This window comes from Talpa europaea, assembly GCF_964194135.1.
Source record: "Talpa europaea genome assembly, chromosome: 1".
Taxonomy (NCBI): Eukaryota; Metazoa; Chordata; class Mammalia; order Eulipotyphla; family Talpidae; genus Talpa; species Talpa europaea.
This window is the reverse complement of record NC_140073.1, coordinates 68288907-68308920: the sequence shown is the minus strand read 5'-3', so window position 1 is coordinate 68308920 and position 20014 is coordinate 68288907. Positions and strand designations below refer to the sequence as shown.

General features: G+C 38.0%; 1 protein-coding gene across 2 annotated transcripts in view; it reads left to right on the top strand.

Moving 5' to 3' along the window:
- The window catches only part of CNTNAP5 (contactin associated protein family member 5), a gene marked incomplete at its 3' end in the record, with an annotated part of 850995 nt that overhangs the window by 210093 nt on the left and 620888 nt on the right, over positions 1-20014 (top strand). For both annotated transcript variants that reach the window (XM_084247346.1, XM_084247345.1), the window contains exon 3: positions 14460-14653. In XM_084247346.1, coding sequence (XP_084103472.1) covers positions 14460-14653 — 194 coding nt within the window. The remainder of the gene's footprint in view (positions 1-14459; positions 14654-20014) is intronic.

Sequence of the window (20014 nt, the reverse complement as noted above, 5' to 3'; positions counted from 1 at the left end):
TCTCACTTTGTTAAATGAATTTTGTTTTGTGTCCAGAAACTTTTGGTCTGGGCTTAAAACTAGCTGTGTTGTGAGAAGTACTTCCTGTCAGCAGGAAATGCCAGCTGTTGGTACCCCATGAACTCCTGAGCTTTGTGTTTGACCTGCTTCAAAGTGAGGGGAAGGTTTTAAGTTATTTTGCATGACAGAAAGGCAAAGAAGAACCTGTCTCTTTGGTCCCATGGGAGAAGAGGTTAGCATTTTTCTCTCCCACATCCTCCCACACCATACAGTATTTTTTCTTTTTTTTTATTTATCTTTAACATCATTGTTCATTTTAAACAATATTTGCTTTCCCGCCCACCTCAAGTATAGTCCCCATCGAATTGAATGGAGCTAGAAGGAATTATGCTGAGTGAAGTAAGCCATACAGTATTATAAATTATTATGCTTACCATTTGTTTCTTGAAATTGTAATCATTTTTCTTCAAAATGCTTTTGAACTGCTTCCCTGTATACATTGAGATTATGTGTATCTAACATGACAATTTTGTTGCCATGGAGAATTTGATTTTTTTTCTGTCAAGGCATGTTCAGCTTCCAGGCTCATGGATGAAAGAAGAGACTTAAAACTCTTGCTTAGAATTCTTAAAACCCTTTGGCACACAGTCCATACACACTTTATTTTTTTTTTTTTCCCCACCATGAAAAACCCTCATTGCAACAAGCTAAAGACCCATGAATTTCTTTGATAGTTGGTTTCCATTTGGTGTCACTGGCTCCTCTGTGAAGAGATGTGAATTGGGAACAGTGCAAGAAAGCAGGATTCACACAATTAACATGCTATCAACTGTCTAGGGACTTGTTCCAGATAACGAGGTGACAATCTTGAGGATCCAATTTCCCAGGCAGCACTACAATACCTGCTTGTCAAAGATAGTGTCAGTCTCCCGCCTGCATGGATTGAGCCAGAACTGACATGGATCTAATCTAATCTGTTTAAAAAGACAGTGAGGTATGGAGAAACCTGTCACTGGATCCCTGCTTCACCTCTGGAAGGACTCTGTCCTTTTTTAGCACCTTCCCTTCCTTTTGTCCCGAGTTGCCCCAGGTATGGCAGGTATTTAGTCTTGATACTCTCCCTCTTTTCTCAGTCTTCATCGTGAGTGGAAATTTTGGTTTAGTATGGGAGCTTGTTAGAAATGCAGAATCTCAGCCTCAACCCCAAAACTTCCAGATCATAATCTGAGCCTAAAAAAAACAAAAACAAAACAAAACTGTGCTTTAGCAACTGTTATATTCATGCATACAAATCTGAGGTGCACTAATTCAGAGCATCATAGGATCTACTGTCCCTTCAATTCTTACTCACCCTCCTCTTTCACACTGCATCTTGGGGATGAATTGGAGGAATAAAAGCCATTTGTATGGATGAAGTTAGTTTGTATAAGGAACCATGTTAGACACTTAAGGTCTGTATTTTCATTTCACCTTAATACTCTAAGATAAGATAGTTGGTAGAGTTATATTTTTAAAGACTCAGATACATAGAATACATAGCCTATTATTGGTGGTACTTGAATTTATATCTATCTATCCTACTATCTTTATTCACATAATCTGAAATATTAATCTGAGTAAAGGTTTTATTAGCACAATAGTCATCCCTTTCAGGTAATTTTGGAATTTCAACTAAGGTTGTCTGATTTTAATGAAAAAGACTAAATTTTTGGATATCAAGGGAGAAAGAGAGATAAGAACAACTTTTCTTCCTACATGTCCCTAAAATCTTAGTGTGACTTATTATGCCTATGGGTAAAGCTAACCTTGACCCAGATATTTAAAAATGCCCCAGGCCTCTTCTCTTATGAGGGCTGCTATAGATCATTGAGGGATATGGAGCAGAAATAGTCTGCTGTTTGATAGGAACCTTGGGACTCTGTCTCAAATATAGACAAATTTAAAATAATGGCCCTTTCTGTTCAGATAGGCTAATGGAAAGCAAACTTATTCAAAAGGGGCAGAGGAACAAACTGATTTAAAGTTTGCTCACTAATATGTTTCAAGGATTCTAAATATCACCATTTGGCATGATGAAAAGGATAAATAAATCCATTGTAATTCACCTTTGCCTTTTTCTACTGGTTGTTGTTCATTCCCTTTGAAAGGCCAATCTGAAATTATTTCTGAGTAACACTCTCTAATATACTAGTTGAGTGGATCTCCTGATGTTTATAATATTTTGTGAAGAGACAAGAATGTCTTTAATTTGTCTGTTCACTGCATTTAACCTAAACCATCATAATTTAGAAAAATATAATAGGGTTAGGAGCAGAATAATTAATTACATATATTTTCCTAGTGATTGGCAGTCTTCTACTATATTTTGCAGGGAGTGTCAAAACCAGGAGGAAATCAATTGTACTTGAATACCATATTGATTGGTGGAGCCTCTTGCTTTGTCTAACCTGGAGTACTAAATCTGTTTGCTCAATCCATCTAGAAGAAGTCTTTGACTTAAGACATTGTGGAAATGTCATGAAATTGCAAGCTAAGGATGATTGAATCTGCCATATGGAGTGAAACTGGTAACATAAATGCTAAAGGAACCTGCAAACAGGAGCTGAAATGAGCATGCAGTTCATCTTTCTCTAGAATCTCAGTTTGAGTGTTCCTTATCCTCTGTGCTCCCTTTTCTTATATATATATATATATATATTTTGAGCGTCTCAAACTATACTTAAATTATGTCTACAATTAGTTGCTTATATTTATGTTTTATTTTTAATCCATGCACATATTTGATGAAAATTCAGACTTTATAAAAGAATCCTTATCCTTTTTGTTAAGGATTTGCTTCTAAGGACTCTCTTTTACAAAAATATTCATAGCAATCAGATATTATCCCAGTGATATCTTTGTTAGGTAATTTGGTGTGCAAACAATAGAAAACTCATCAGCTTGAACAAATTTCATAACCTTGGAAAATATTAATTATTGAAAGTAGGCATATGGAGAGTGAGACCTGGCATTATTTCTGTTTCTTGAATAGTGTGGTGGTTACAACGATGTTTACCTGTAATAATTTATTAAGCTAAATACATATTTTGGGAGATTGTTCTGGATCTATGTTACATTTTACTTAAAAAAAAAAAGATTTCAATAAGAACTTTTACCTACATCAAAGGAAACCCTCAATGTTCTATTGTTGATGGATTCAGTGTAACAATGTCCTCCTCAGAACACACATCTTTCAAAGCTAACAACCTGCCCAATATAAAGAGATTATGCCTCTGATCACTTGCTTTTAAGCCCTCAAATTGTGATTCCTCAGAATAACAATATGATGGGCATCACCTAGGAACTTGTTTAGAAAATATAGGTAGGGCCTCCCCTGGTGGTGCAGCAGGTTGAGCGCAGCACTGTGAAGCTGTCCGCAGCCTCTGCAGCACCGGTTCAATCCCGGTCAGCCTGTGAGGGTCCCACATAACGCATCAGACCTCTCCTGTCTCGCCTGCTGCACCCCTCAGCAGTGTATTTCATCAGTCTGCCTGTTCTGTTCCCCTCTCTGTCTCTGGTGAATCCTCTCACCCTCCCGCGCATCTGGCCTATACCCTGGTTATTGTATAAAATAAATAAATAAATCTTAAAAAAGAAAGAAAGAAACAAAGAAAATATAAGTGGCCTAGATTTGTCCCTGAGTCAGAAACTCAGTCAAATCTAGACAGCTCTCTTTTATCAAGTTCCTCAAGCTACCATGATGTTCTAAATACTGTTTAAGGTTTCAAAACACTTTGAGGACCTGGGATCACCCAACCATTTCTCTCCTACAATATTGCCATTTTTCTTCCATGTCTAATTAGCCACAGCTTGGCACTATGCCCACTTCTGATACCAGATACAGCTAAGGGACGTGAAACTACATTTACCCAAGTGACTAATATGGTCTTAGACTATCTGTTATGGAGTAAGAGAACAATAATCACCCCTTTCTCTTGCTATTTCATTGGGTTTTGTTTTACATCTTATACTCAAAAGAGTAATTTCCTGATGAAAATTTGAACTGATACTCTTATGGATATAGATGTACCCAAGATGAAGCTAATGAAGTGACAAAAGAAAACTCTTCTTTAAATATTTCCATGCTCATGACCTATGAGTTGACATAGCATCTTATCTGATCCTTGGTAAAGCAGACACTAACTATAGTATTTTTATAACAGTAGAGAAATTACTTGTTAAAGTCACAGAGTGAAAAGTGACTCTTTCAACTCAAACTCCAGATTTAGACTGAGCACTATCTTTCAAACAAAATTGCCCCAGGAAACCAAGTTAAATGTGGCATTTCAACTGTGAGAAAGTATACCACTCACGAGAGGAAAGTTTTTAAGTGGTAATGCTAACAATGTGATATCTGCCGTTTTAAGTGACTTCCAATGTCACTTCTCCATTTTCATTCAAAAGTCTTGGGAGAATATTTTTTTCTTCTGTGCCTCAAAATAAAAAGGATGACTTATCTTGCTGTTGAATCTTCATGGAAGATATTCAACAATTACGTATCTATTAAATGAGGAATAGATAATCCATTAAAATTCCCAAAGCCTGAGAAGCTGATGGAAGAGTTAAATAGTACTGATTTGCCAAATTAAAATAGCACTCAACTGCTGCCATTTTACAAGAGAAAGTCTAGAGCCATACAATCCAATAGAAATGTCCCTACCCAGATAGAAATGTTCTACAGATGTGCTACCTAACAAGGTAGCCACTGATGACACGTGACTATTGAATGAAGCTATTGCTATCGAGGAACTGATTTTTGAATTTAATATAAGTGAAATAAAATTTAAATAGGACATGTGATTAGTGGCTTTTGTATTGAACAGTGTAATTTTAGAACATTTTCAGGTTTTGTATACTTGACCCTCTTACCTAAGTTTCCAAAATGTCGGGATGTTTTTATGGCCATATGAATTCGTCCTTGGACTGCAAGAGCCATAAATGAGAGATCCTTGGAACTGAAATCTGAATTTCCTAAACCCAAATGGCTTCATGCTGATCTCCTCACTTCAAGTGTAACTTGTGAATTGTGAAATGAACCTCAGGACATCCTTTCCGATTTTGTGAGGTCCTTAATGGCTCCACTTTTCACAAGGGGAGATACTTGATGTAGGTTGTCACAGCAAAACTGTCTGAGTAATGAGCATCAGACTCTCCAGAGTGATAATCCAGTTCTCTCCTATAAATGCAGACAGACACATGGGTGAGTGGCCAAGAGAAGCAGTTGGTGCCTATATCCTGGCATTTCACCATTTCAGTGCAAAGACAGCATCCTACAAGCAGAACTGATTCCTGTTGAAATAATTTGGGGGAGAGAGAAATCTCTGAAGCCAGGATATGAAAGAAGTCAGGAGGGAAACTCACAAAACATGTGGCCTCATCTTGTCTACTTCCCTTGATGCCAAAAAGAAGTTCTGGAATGCATTGCATCATGAATAGCAACCATGCCTTGAAACAATGGATCTAACTTGTTCTATGGATTGAAATGGTTGAGATGGGGAGAGGGGTGTGGTAGCTTCCCAGGCAAGAAGACTTCTGCTCAACCAAGGGCAAATCTTGGAAGAAGGGGACAGGAACCTGAGGACCTTCAGAAAAGAATGATCTCCAACAATAGTGGCTACACTTTCCCTTCTCCAGTCAAGTGCTTTCTTTCTAGGCTTTTTAAAATCCACCATGCCTTCCAGAAGTCTTTAATCAACACATGACATCGTTGGTGTATTAAACTCCAGTTTCCTCCTTTCCTGCTTGTATAACACTGTGGCACATTCTATACTGGTGGGACTAAGTTTACCCACAGAAATAACTGACTTGCAGGTGCACCTTGGACTGACTCTTCTTTCTTGCATCATCTCCATTGCCCTCACCAGGTTTTCTGGCATCAATTCCCAAAGTAACTAAATGCACTCAAATTCATTTCTGGTAACCGACTTCCTGTGAACCTAAACTAAGTCACACACAGAATGCCACTCGCCTCAAGCATTATTCTTGAGGCAGCCTCAGTGATGATAAATGGGCCTGATTCAGGTCACAACTCTCCCCTCTTTGGCATGAATCTCTCCTTAGGAACCTTTTTGTTCTTTTCTGAAAAGTGGCCACAAATAGGGCCATTCCAGTTTTTCCTACAAGTTATGTATATGTGTGTGTATATATGTATACACACACATATGTATGTATGTATTATATTGGGAACCCATAATTTGTTTGGTCAAGTTTGCACTTTCTTTTCTCCCCAGGAAGCTCTTTATCCCCTAATAAATGTGTAAATAGAGGTGTAGAAGCCTTGGCCAAGGCCAGATGGCTGTACCAGTTCCCACGGCACCTGTCCAGTAGCAGGAGGTTGATGCCCAGTATTCCAGTGACAGCTACCCACCGCTGAATTCCCCTGCGCAGCCACAGGCCCTGTCCCAAATGAATGATAATACCTTCTGACTGGAGGAGCAGGAAACCCACCTGAATCCTGTCAGTATGTTTCTGAATGTTGTCACACTTACCATTGTTGTATAATGTTAAATATGTATGGTTTTGCCATTCTGCTTTCCTTGTTATACCATTTATAGGTAGCTCTGAACCTGAAAATCTGGAACCTTTGCTTATGGAGGTATCAGATGTTTAATAATTAAAGATGCAACTAGTCATTCAAGTTAATCAGCTAGTCTTTTGTGCAACTGTATTTATGGCTTCTTGGGGTCTCGTGTAAAACTAGGAGGAAGTGCATGCTTCAGTAACCAGTTCCCTGTAGGGTTTATTTTAGTGTGTGTGTGTTTTTTAAATAATCAGGGTATGTTCTTAAAACAGAATAGGAGTGAAAATGCTGTTTCTGTGACTGTTTCGGCTCTTGTAGCTCCTATACTAAATGGACACTTGTTATGAGTGATGCTTGCAAAATATTGTTTAGCAGAGACCTGTATATTCTCATTTTTGTTACCCTAACTTGCCAAATACATTTCCAGTGTGTGACATCAATCAATTCTCATTTCCTTTTCTGAGTTAATAGTAGAAATAATTGTAGAAACTGATGAATTTCTGCATTTTTTACCAGTTATTCCATTTCATGTGTAAAGCCTACCCCCAATGCGTGAAGTCAGAAATAAATATTGTGGTGTAGAGGGCTGAGCAGGGAACTGAGTGGGTGTCAGGAGACCTGGGTCTCTTGTCTCCCTTTAATCTTGGTTTGGAAATCTCCATAACAACCATTTTCTGCTTGCTTAGACATTGGTCACTGTTAAAACCTCAGGTGGGGACAAGAAATCAGAACCGAGTTGGAGAGCATTCTCTCAGTATATCACTTGGATAGGCTAGTTGGCCCTTTGAAGAAGTTTATTTTATAGTAAATGAAAATAATAAGAGTATTGCTGATTGCTATGAGAATCACGAGACAGTGAAAAAAAATGTGAAGTGTGAATTATGTTTCCAGTGAGAATTTCTAGTAAAAGGAAGAAGGTGCAATCAGGTTAGAGTCCTCTATGCTATTGAGAGGCAATGCAGCTGGGTGATTAAGAGCTTAGTCTCTGGGTTTGGTTTGCTGGGTTTGAATCCCCTGTTCTGCTACTTACTGGCTGTGTGCTCCTGGAAATTCTGCTCAACCTTTCTGATCTCAGTTTCCCTACTTACACAATGGGCACAGTTGTACTCATCATGCAGAGCCATTAGGATAATGAGTGAGACCATGTCTGCCTCATGTCTAAGGCAGACTGGAAAAGGGCTATCTAACTGTTAGCCAATATCTAATCGATAGCTGTCTGTGAATGAGTGAACACTCCATGGACCATGGGTGTATGGAATGGGGACAGTGAGGAGGAGCTAAGTGGCTAACTGGGGATAAAAACATCCAGCAAGAGTAAAGATGGATATTTCAAAGTTCCTTGCCAATTGCATTTCTGACTCTAAGTATTGTCCATATTTGAGTGTGGGGAATTGGGGATTAAATTGCAGAAGTGTGTCCATCTTTTGAATCAGGGATAATTTCCTGCAGTTAATTTTTTGTTTTTATTATTTAAAAATGGCAAGTTGACTTCAAGCTAACTCAGACCATTACATATACAAATAATCCAACTCTTATCAGTAAAATATTAGCACTGAAATCTTAGCAAGCATCTTACCCATGGTTTCCCAAACCAATCAGCATGTCATAAGTGTCATAATTCAGATTCCCAGATTAGGCTCTTAAATATCAAGGAATGAGTCAAGAAATTTGTGTTTGTGGTCATCACAATCTTTCCAGGTGCTTCTGATGATTAAGCACCCTTAAGAATATTTTAGTTAAGGGCCTCCCCTGGTGGCGTAGCGGTTGAGCGCTGGGCTGCGAGGCTGCCCGCAGCCTCTGGAGCACCAGTTCGTTCCCTGACCGCCAGCGAGGGTCCCACAAAAAAAAAAAAAAAAAAGGAAGAATTTAGTTAATATATCCTAGGAGCAAGATCATCAATCAGGTCTCTTAGGTTTCAGGACAGAATCTCTTACTCCTCTTTCTCCTCAAAAGTCAAATAATGCAGGATGTAGGTATGAGACCATAACTTCTATATAAAGCAGGTTTGAAAAAAACTTTTGGAAAATTCTATATGACCAAAAAATGGAAGGTGAGATTATTTTTCCTTTAAATTAAAAATTTTCCTATAAAATTTCCTGATTTTTTTTAAATTATACTGCAGGATTTGTGGCAATTGTAGTTAATAATCATTGCTACCAAGGCCACGAATACAGATTGTACTTACTGTCTTGGTTAACTCCTTCACCTTGCCAAATACATGTATCTGTGTGAGTTACATCCCCAATGTAGAAAATAATTCAGAAGCAGACAGAGAGTGTGGGCATTGCGTATCTTTAGAGCAACTGCAAATATATCTTCAGGCTACTCATCATTTGTGAAAACACATTTATTGTTTGGTGGAAGGAACAAAGTGTTTGCCATAGCAACCATGGCAACCTGGGTGTCCTGCCTATTAGCTGTAATGCAGGGAGCATCTTCAACAGCAGGGAAGGAGTCCTTGGCAATTATCACCCAGGGAGTGTCCTTCCACTGCGAGAGTTTGGGCTGAAGCTCCTGGGCTGGGAAAATTCTTCACTTGATGTGCTAATGAATGTGAACAGCAACAATTCCATTTTGGTTAATTTCAGGGGGATTATTAAACTACTGTTCGTTTAAGGACAATATGCTTGCTTTAACAAATTTAAAGAAATATCTAGAAGACAAACTTTTTCTGCCAGTATTATTGAGAAATAATCAGCATACCTCACTAAGTTTACGGTGTGCTGCAAGATGGTTTTGTTCACAAATGTGTGAAGTTTGCCACAGGAGATTCCTCTAACACCCATCTACTCACAGAGACTTCTTGATGACCTTCTTCCTGTTTCCCTTTCTATCCTCCTTTGCTTCTGATAACCACAAAGCTATTCTCTTTTCCTATGAGTTAGCTTTTTAAATTATCTTTGTTGTTTGTGTGTTCAGACACCACACATGAGTGATATCTCACAGTAATTGTCTTTCTCTGTCTTGTTTATTTCACTTAGTCTACTGCCTTCAATACCTATCCACATGGTCATTAATGGTAAGGTTTCCTTATTTTTCTCTTTGAACTGAATAATATTCTCTTGTACATATGTATCACAGTGTCTTTTTTCCATTTGTCCATCGATAGGCACTTATACCTTGGCTGCCATAAATAATATTGCTACAAATGTGAGGGCACAGAAAACCTTTTGAGTGAGTGTTTTCATTTCCTTTGGCCATACACCCAGAAATGGAATTGTTGGATCATGTGACAGTTTTATTTTTAATTTTTTAAAAACCTTCATACTGGTTTCAATAGTGACTGAACCAATTTATAATCCCACCAACAGCACATAAGGACCCTCTTTTCTTCATAACAGTCACTTTTTAAAGATATTGGTTTGGTTTGGCTTTTGGTCAGTCATTTATTATTTTATTCTTTGAAAAATGAGGGGAAAGTTCCTTGTCACTTTATTTCTTTCTCCCATCTTCAACGTAAATTGTTGGCATATAAGACTATGAGAGGGCCCTACCCTGGTGGCGCAGGCGGTTGAGCACCACCATGCAGTGAGGCTGTCCACAGCCTCTGCAAAACTGGATCAATCCCAGCCAACAACCGGCGAGGGTCCCACATGGGGCAGCAGACCTCTCCTGTCTCGCCTGCTCCCCTCGACAGTGTACTTCGGTCAATCTGCCTGTTCTGTTCCCTGCTCTGTCTCTGGTGAGTCCTCTCACCCTCACCACACATCTGGCCTGTGCCCCGGTTCTTGTATAAATAAATGAATAAATATTTAAAAAAAAAGACTATGATAGGCATAATAATGATACATGAAGGAAAGCTAAAGTTTGAGTAGGAAGACTAGTTGTGGACAATCGGGGATAATGAAGAAGTAGTTAAGATTTGGGATTTTTAATTTCAAAAACAATATGGTTACATAAAAAGATAGAAATCCTATAATATACAACCAACTTTCAAATTGGTATATGTATTCTTTATTGGTAAATCACATAAATATGAGTAATAAAAATTGTAGTTTACAAAATGAAGTCATTCAATAGTAGAAATAGATGCCATAGGCAAGAAGCATGCAAGGAGAGAATCACTGTTGCTTTCATTGTTCAGAAGAAAGGATCACATAAGTTTCTTTCCTACTGTGTTTTAAAATTTTTGAGGAAAATATTGTTTATACAACATAATTTTTCTTTTTTTAAAATGTATTTATATTTATACAAGAGCTGGGGTACAGGCCAGAGGCATGGGAGGGTGAATGGACTGACCAGAGACAGAGCAGGGAGCAGAACAGGCAGACGGACCGAAGACACTGCTGAGGGGAGCAGCGGGCAAGACAGGAGAGGTCTGCCATGCCGTGTGGGAATCTCCCTGGCTGGCCGGGAATAGAACCCGCGCTGCCAGGCTGTGGACAGCTTTACAGCGCTATGCTCAACCCGCTGTGCCACAGGGGAGGCCCAATTTTTCTTTTTTACTTAAGAAGAAAAATAACTCATGAAATAAACAGGAAAAAATGAGTAGAAATAAAACGTGAGTTCAGAATAATTTTAGATTTTCTATAAACATGAAGTCTTCTTAAGTTTCTTAGTTTTGAGAAACTGGGGAAAGGTAGAGTGGATTTGGGTTTGGGATTTGTTGAGGAAGATGTTGAGAGTTGATTGATAAAAACGTTCTGTATCTGCCATCTCAGAATGTCTTTTTCCTTGCCTGCTCCCAGTGCTTTCCTCTGTATTGATATTGGGATTTTAAAAACTTTTTTTCTGTTACGTGACATCTCAGGTAACTATGCTTGAATCATAAGTGTTGATGTTCAAATCTTGCTGGTTCTCAGTTTCCTCAACTACATTATGGGAATTTACTATACATATCACAGCAAGTTGCATTGTATTAAAGTAGGCTAAACTGTGGTTTTGCATAGATTCCTCTGCATAATTGTTTAAGCACAATGAGTATGTGGTTCCCCGCCATGTGTAGTTTAGGGCAGGTGTGTGTAGATGAATGCTCGATGCCATGTGATGATGCAAAGACACAGGATCTTCCCTTACTGTGGTTCTGTAATCACTGAGAGTCTTATTGGCAACTGCATCCATCAGTTGTGGAAGGAAAAATCAACTGGATAAGAGACATGGTGACCAGCAAGTAGCATATATTCTTCCCACACATTTTTATTCATGTGAACTTGCTCACATGTCCCTAGCTCTAATCATATGGGGAGCTGAAAATGTAATAAAACCATCCTCCCACTTAAGTCCCATTGCTACAGACAATAGAGAAAATGGACATTAGTTAATATCAGCAATATCTGCCACTATATTTATGTCTTTCAAAACATTTAATAAAAATACATTACATAGGAAGTGACAACACATTCTTTTTCTCTTTTTCTCTGCGTTTGAAACTTCCAAGCAGCGTGGGGAAAAAAAAAACACAAACTGTCACGCAAAAAAATATTAAGCATACACTATTTATTTGGAGAAAATCAACATACAACTTACAGGATGTGCCATAGGTCAAAATAAAAAGGTAATTTTTTTATTAGCTCCTCTACTTTAAAATTTCAATTAATTCACCTGTCACATGGCCTGAACTTAATAATCTTTTTTTTTTTAGATTTATTTATTTATTTATTTATACCAGCACTGGGTACAGTCAGAAGCACGGGAGGGTAAGAGGATTCACCAGAGCCAGAGCAGGGAACAGAGCAGGCAGACTGATGAAGGACACTGCTGAGGGGAGCAGCGGGCACAGCAGAAGAGGTCTGCATGCCATGTGGGACTCTTGCCAGAGGCCGGGGATCGAACCGGTGCTGCAGAGGCTGCAGGCAGCTTCGCAACCCAGTGCTCAACTGCTGTGCCATTGGGGAGGCCCTGAACTTAATAATCTTCATAAAGGTTGAAATGCTTAAGAAAATGTTCAATTTCATCCCATTTCCGTCCATGTGCAAGGACATTTGGCAATAGCTGCCATTCAGGGTTCAGAAATTTTCTAAACTATGGGATCAGTAAAAATGAATATTGAAACAAAACAATCAGTCAAAACCATCCAGTAATAAAGCCTAGAAATCTGTATGTAAAATTAAGGATGCCAGAGGGGGATGGGACTGGTGGAAAGCAAGGATGGGGTCCCAGTGGACAATAGTGGAGGACAATGGGTCCTTGGCGGTGGATGCGATGTGGTGACATACATATAAGGTGGTGTGATCCTATACCTCTGAATTGCATTCAATATTGCAAACCAGTGTTACCTCAAAAAAATTAATATTGACTTTTTTATTCCCATGTGAAATGAAAATAGAAAATGTAGGCCATAAGTCTTCCAACTAAGCAAAAACTAACACAGATATCCTATAAATTCCGGTCTGTCAAATAATGAAATTCTAGGACCCAAAATCAATGTTCCATGTTAGAACATTCCTGTGTGTCAATTATACCAAACCATATGAAATTCATGAATGTGGCACACTTATTCCTGTGTCCCTGAGACTTTGCATTCATTATTTTGAGACTCTGAATAAATTCTATCCAACTTTTTATCTATCCAGCTTTCTTCACCTGGGAAATGGTATATATGCCTGCTATAGGTTCAAGTCTTCCATCACTGTCTTTAGAAGGCCTTTTTGATCACCCACTGAGGCACTTTGTCCTCGCTGTTCCTACTGTGCCTCGTGTTTGCCTTTCTTGCACAGCACACTACACATTTTTGTTTACATGTCTTGCTTTCTTCAACACCCAGCATGCTCCTATTGCTCCGTGGACATCTGCTGAGTGAATGAATGTTAACCTCTCAAAGGCAGGTCCTTGGTCTTTCATCTTTGCATCCACAACAAACTAAGCCATGGTAGGCTCATACAATGTTAGAGTTTTGCTGCTACCCAAAAGTAGAACATTCCTATAAAACCTTTTGTAAGTTGAAATGAAGTAAAGTGAAGAAGCAATTGTTATTAGTTTATATGAAAAAAAGTGAGCATTTCCAAAACAAATAGAAAACTTCTAAATCACACCAAATCACGAGATCAAAAATAACACTCCTAAATAGTAAAAGCAGAAATCACATGGTACATACACAACCTGTGTAAAGCAGTTGTCAGGGAAGGAGATTGATGGGGTATTCTTGCTGCTTGGGGTGCAAACTGACTCTAGAAAGGCTGCTACAAAACAATGCTTAGTGCTATTTTCACTTTCCTTAAAGCAGATACAAATATAGCCCTTTCTCAAAAGTACGGAGCTATAACATGAATTTGTAGAAAAGGGGATGCATGCAGTCGGAAAAAGAGAAGAAATATAAGATAGAGTTAGAAACTTGAAAGATAGAAGAAAGGGGTTACGGTGCACCCTATGAAGCTGCTCACAGCCTCTGCAGTACGAGTTCAATCCCCAGCCAGAGAGCTACCCACATGGTACAGCAGACCTCTCCTGTCTCGCCCGCTGCTCCCCTCAGCAGTGTATTTCAGTCAGTCTGCCTGTTCTGTTCCCCACTTTGTCTCTGGTGAATCCTCTCACCCCCTGCACCTCTGGCCTGGACCCCAGCTCTGTATGCATAAATAAATAAATCTTTAAAAAAATAAAAGAAAGATAGAAGGGAATTACTTGTCAGGCAAAGGATAAGTCATGCTACAAACTAACATTGCAAAAGGATTAAAAACAAAGCAAATTCCATTAGATAATCAAAAGATAGACACAGTGATGACTGAGTAAAGATGAAGAATTGTAATGGGAAAAAACATTCAAGATGAATTGTAAGCTACTAATGGGAGTCAGATGAAGGGACAGGATAGAAGTTGGGCCAAAGTAGTACCAGGGACTGAAGAACAAGGTCAGGGCATATGTGGGGGAGGGCGTCTTAATTGTGCAGTGTTTCTTCTCTCATCGAGAGTTGAATGCTGTGACTATGTGAGGTGTTACTACAATACAACTCTCTCTGATCTTCCAGGAACCGGCGGTTGGTCCCCAGCAGATTCCAATGCTCAACAGTGGCTCCAGATGGACTTGGGAAACAGAGTGGAGATCACAGCGGTGGCCACACAGGGTCGGTATGGAAGCTCTGACTGGGTGACGAGTTACAGCCTGATGTTCAGTGACACAGGACGCAACTGGAAACAGTACAAGCAAGAAGACAGCATCTGGGTAGGACAGCTTTTCTCTTCAGTTGAATGAAACCTTATGTGATAATGATAACCAATGAACGTTCCTGTCATTTGCTTAGGCAAATGATTGTTAGTAGCTTAAAATATGCAATAATTTTGAGATCCATTCAGAAATAATTAGATGACACATAAGTCCTATTTCCAGCATGACTTCCATTCCTAGTAAAATCAGTAGGCTTGTTATAAAAATTAATGTTTCTGGTAACTTAATTGATTCACTAACTGGGCCTCTGCACAGAAAAGTAGAGTACAGGAGGTTATTATTAATGAGAATGTATTGATTTACTGAACACTGATTCATTTACTTACATATCAGCTCATTATACATATCAGGTATTTTATATAACTGGTCATGACCCATGGACTCAGTTGTGTAAGTTAATCAAAGTCTAATTTGTGACTCTTTCCTTGTGAATCTGTAGTCTAATCTGAGGTTCAAATCACAGTCCTTAACAGTCTGCATTCAAGATCTGAAAACAACTGAAATTCTTAAAAATATAAAGAAAGTATAAAATTCAGAGTCAATCTATCATTACCCACAAGCTTCAGCTGGGAGTAAAGGACTGTTTGCTCAAAGTTGTGAAAAGAACTTTCCTTCCCCTATGAGGGCCTCCCTGGTGGCACAGGGGTTAAAGTCGTAATGTTATTAAGATATCCTCAGCCACTGATGCATGAGTTCGATCCCTGGCCAAGGAGCTAATCCACATGATGCAGCAGACCTCTCCTGTCTTGCCCACTGCTCCCCTCAGCAGTGTATTTCAGTAGATTCACCTGTTCTGCTTCCCCTTCTGTCTCATCTCTCTCACCTCTGATCTACACGCCAATTCTTGTATGCATGGATGAATAAAATAAATCTTTAAAAAAAAATTTTGTTCCCCACTCCCCGTTTTTCAACATGAAATAAATGATAAAATAAATATATACATATGATATATCAGTTAGAAATATTTTCTTTTTTTAATAGAAAAGATATAAAGTGTTCAAAAACATATTTTCAGAAACAACAATTTGTTTTTTTCCTATGAAATCCTTTATCTATATTGTTCATGTCTAAATGCAGTTTTGGAGGGAGGGAAGGAAAAAATAAGATTTGGAATGTGTAGAATGAAATATATTTAATTTGGAAAATAAAAGACTTCTCCAAATTGGGAACAAGGAAAGAGAGGAGGAGGCAGAGAGTATGAGGCAGCTGAATTAGGCTTCAGAAACTCATGCACTGAATAAAATATTTTTTTTAATTTTGTATCCTTTCACTTTAAGGGGGAAAAAAATCACCAAATAGCTATTTGCTTCTAAATGTACATAAAATGTGAAAATTTGGCAATTGATAACATAATCTTTTCTTCTCATAATTTCCCTAATTGGTTTCCCCTTAAATCAATGCCAGATAAGATTTCAAATCATTGATGTTTGCATATATATTTTTCTATGTTGGTCCCACTTGGTTGGGAAAGACATATATATTTGATACTCATTGCCATCTGTTAATTGCCTACCTATTACTATTTCTAATTAAAAATAACAACAGTCTTAAAATTAGTTATGACAAGTTGAAAATTGAGAATATTATTATTGTCATCTTTAAGAGTATAATATTAGGTCACAATATTCATGGAGAGCATGGATTATCTTCATTTGAAAAAATTGTCTTTTGGGGACAATTGTATTTGTTTTACTGAATTTAGAAGCTCCTATATAAATTTTTACAGGTTTTTGATTTACTTTGTTTTTAATTTGAAGTGAGAAAGAAGCACATCTTCCATTTCAGTGACCAATTTTAAGATTTTATTTTTATTTTGGAGGGACAAAGAGATGTAGGATTATTTATTTTCTTTGGCATTTTCAATCAGACCTTTTTTTTTTTTCCAGATTGAATTGCAGCTTTGAGTTATTTTGTCTAATTTTTTTTAAACCCTGAGTTCCATTTTCTTTAGAAACGAATGATCTGTTTTCAGCCTTCCTCTGGAACAGGCTGTATTTCAGGGATTGACTATTACTCTGGGCTTGTGAATAGCTGGCATCAGACCTACTTTATTCCCATTCCCTAGTGGTTTACTTGTATTTTCAAATAACTCCAAGTCTCTTTAAAGGCAGGGACTTATCTTGTAAGTCCTGGCAGCCTTCATGCTGGAAGAAATTAACAGAAATTAATTTGAGGGTAGTAATTAAAAAAATGCAAAGGGCTTCCAGAATTGGGAAGGATAAAACTATCCACATCCCTGTCTCACCCTCAAAACCATGTTGCCTTTCTAGAGAGGTAAAAGACGCCAGTGAGTGGCAGGGAACAGTGTTATTGGTGTCTCTGAGCACCTGATGATACTTGCAAGTACTTAAGAGAAGCAGCAGCTTTGGTATCCACCTGTCAGGTGAAAACCCTAGGAGGAAAAAAGATTTGTGGAGGGAATATCAAAATGTTCAGTTTAAAGAGTAAAATATAGGCCCCCCTAATGGCGCAGGTGGTTGAGGGCAGCACTGTAAAGGTGTCCGCAGCCTCTGCAGCACAGGTTTGATCCCATCCCGGCTGGCCAGGGAGATACCCATGTGGAGTGGCGGACCTCTCCTGTCTGGCCCGCTGCTCCCCTTAGCAGTATATTTTGTCAGTCTGCCTGTTGTGCTCCCCATTCTGTCTCTGGTAAATCCTCTCACCCTCCCACGCATCTGGCCTGTATCCCAGTTCTTGTATAAATAAATAAATCTTTAAAAAAAATAAAAAATAAAGAGTAAAATATAGTAACCTTGGGAATGATCAACACAAGTCATGAAAGTGAGAGAATCAAATGTGGAAAAATAAGTGCCCACATTTGTAAACAAATTTGTGTGTCTATATAATTTAGTACCCTATATGTAATATATACTATATATAATATGTTATATAATTCAGTTTAATGTGTTATGTATGCCCATACACATGTATGTATGTATGCATGCATATGGGTGTGTGTGTGTATATATATATATATATATATATGTATATTTATGTGTGTGTGTGTGTATAAAAACAAACTCTGGGGATTCAATATTAATATCTCTCTGAAGGAGAGGGTTGAGGCTTATAAAGATCCACCAAAGCTCATGTAAATAGAAACTGGTTTTACCAGAATACAAAACTAATATTTATTAGTTTATTATACAAAATATACTTGAATGCAAAACTGTACTTTCTATTTCTCTTTTACCATGCTTGATTTTTTTTTAATTTTCACAAAATTGATTTACTTTTCTCACCTAAATATAAATATTGTCAGAGGCACTCTGTAAGAATAAAGTTAAAACTTATTGTTTAATTTACATGTTGCTAAACTGGAAAAGTGAGAAATCACCAGTCGTGTTGAACTGTATTTCTGTATGTCATAAACAGTGCTCAAACTCTCTGAAATTCTCTAGGACTTCAAAATACCCATCAAAAAGTGATTCAAAAAGTGATTTAACTCAAAACATCACAAATTACTCACAAATCTGACTCATGGCTAATATTAACTGGTAATTCTGATGAGGCCCAGGGACCCTGGGACCCTGGATGTCCTTGGCTTCCACACAGGAAAGAATTTGTGCAGAAGTCAGAGTAGGTGATATAGGAGTGAAGATTTTATTGCAAGCAATAGTACACACTCAGAAAAGAAGATTCAAGGGAGACTCACCCTCTAGTTTTTGAGGTTGCTTGTATAGATGTGTTAGTAGGGGTTCACAGATTGGGTTTTGGACCAGTTTTGACCAGTATTTTGTTTACTGAGACTGTTGAATCATAACAGGACACTGGAAGTTAAACCCAGATAGAGTGAGTTTAAATCAATAAGGTTTGGTTCATCTTGTCTTTGAGTGGATAGGTTGGTGGAATGGGGTACAGCTGTAGTTAACTTCTCCCTCCCCAAGAGAATTCAGTCCCTTCTGTATTTATTTAACAACGGGAACAGCAAAGTTCTGGCCTGCAGTTCTGTGCATCTGTCTCTGTCCCAGGACCTTTCTTGTCTCTTTCCCTTGAGAGATCTTTCATCCTCTTTATTTCTAAAAGGAGTAAAGTGATGATATCTCAATCTTCTGTAACTACTTCCTGCTGAACGTGGAAGTGGTCCCTACGTAAAGTTATGAGGAGTTTTAGCCTGAGAAAGAGAGAGCCATAGGGCTCTGTGTTTGGGACAGATTGTACATGCAATTGTTGAATATTCAACACCAAGAATGAGTAGACAAGACTGTAATACAAGGAGGGTGAGAGTAACTACCAGGACCCCCATGAATAAGGAGACCCAAGATCACCAATTCTATAAACCTTTCCTATGGATTCAACATCTCTTGACTTCTATAGCCTTTTGAAGATGAACATGATTAAATAATTTAAGAAGCAAGGGCCAAAGATCAAGAGAAGTAAGTATATTCTACTAACAGTAGCCATAGACCCAATTGAGTCTATTAATCTAGACAAACTAATTAGAAAAGGCTTTGTTTGTAATAGGAGTCCAGAGCCAGGATGCAGTTTTTTCAAGGTGCTGCAGCTCTGGAAATCTACTTCTTTCCTGTGATTTCAGAAAACCAGTCCTGGAGCTTAGCTCAAGGTTGTTTCCATTCCCTTGTAAATATAAACTTCAGACAGAAAAAGCAGACTCTTTTTTTGTTTGTTTTTGTTTTTGTTAAGGTCTAAGAATGATTGAACCAATAAGCCTCCATAACATTTCCACCAGTGAAGTACTATTCACCAATTGGATGAATAGATTAACTTGAGAGCTTTTTAGTTTTGTTTTGTTTTCACATTTTTTAAAATTTGGAATTATAATGAAGACTACGAGTTTGCCAGAGTTAAATTTGACAAATAAAATTAGGACAATTATCGAGCAACAAATTTTTATAAAACTCTCTAATCTCCCTTTAAATATTCAGAACAAGTCAAAACCCAAAAATACTATATCAATTATTGACTTAATAAAGGATGAAATAATTGAGGAAGTAGAGAATCTCTAATAAGCTTTTCCCATTCCTTTTTGGAGAACCGCAATTTCTAGTTGATATGGAGTTTATAATGTTTCTTAAAATTGATTTACCAAACATAAAATTATAGCACATGTTGTAGATAAGTTGTCAATTTACCACTACTCCAGAGATTTATTTTATTTAAAGCACTCATTTAAGAACAAGAACTCTGAAAACAAACCTGTCCATGCACAGGAACAAATATCCATGCCCTAAAAATCCAGTTTGTAGAGTTTCTGATCTGGCACTGAAGGAATGTTCATGAATGAGGCCACAATGCAGCCCTTTGGCGATGTATTATGATTTATGAATGAGCCAGATTCCCCACTTTACTAAATAATCTGGCGTGAAGGTGTCTCAGGGACAAACTGAGCAACAACAT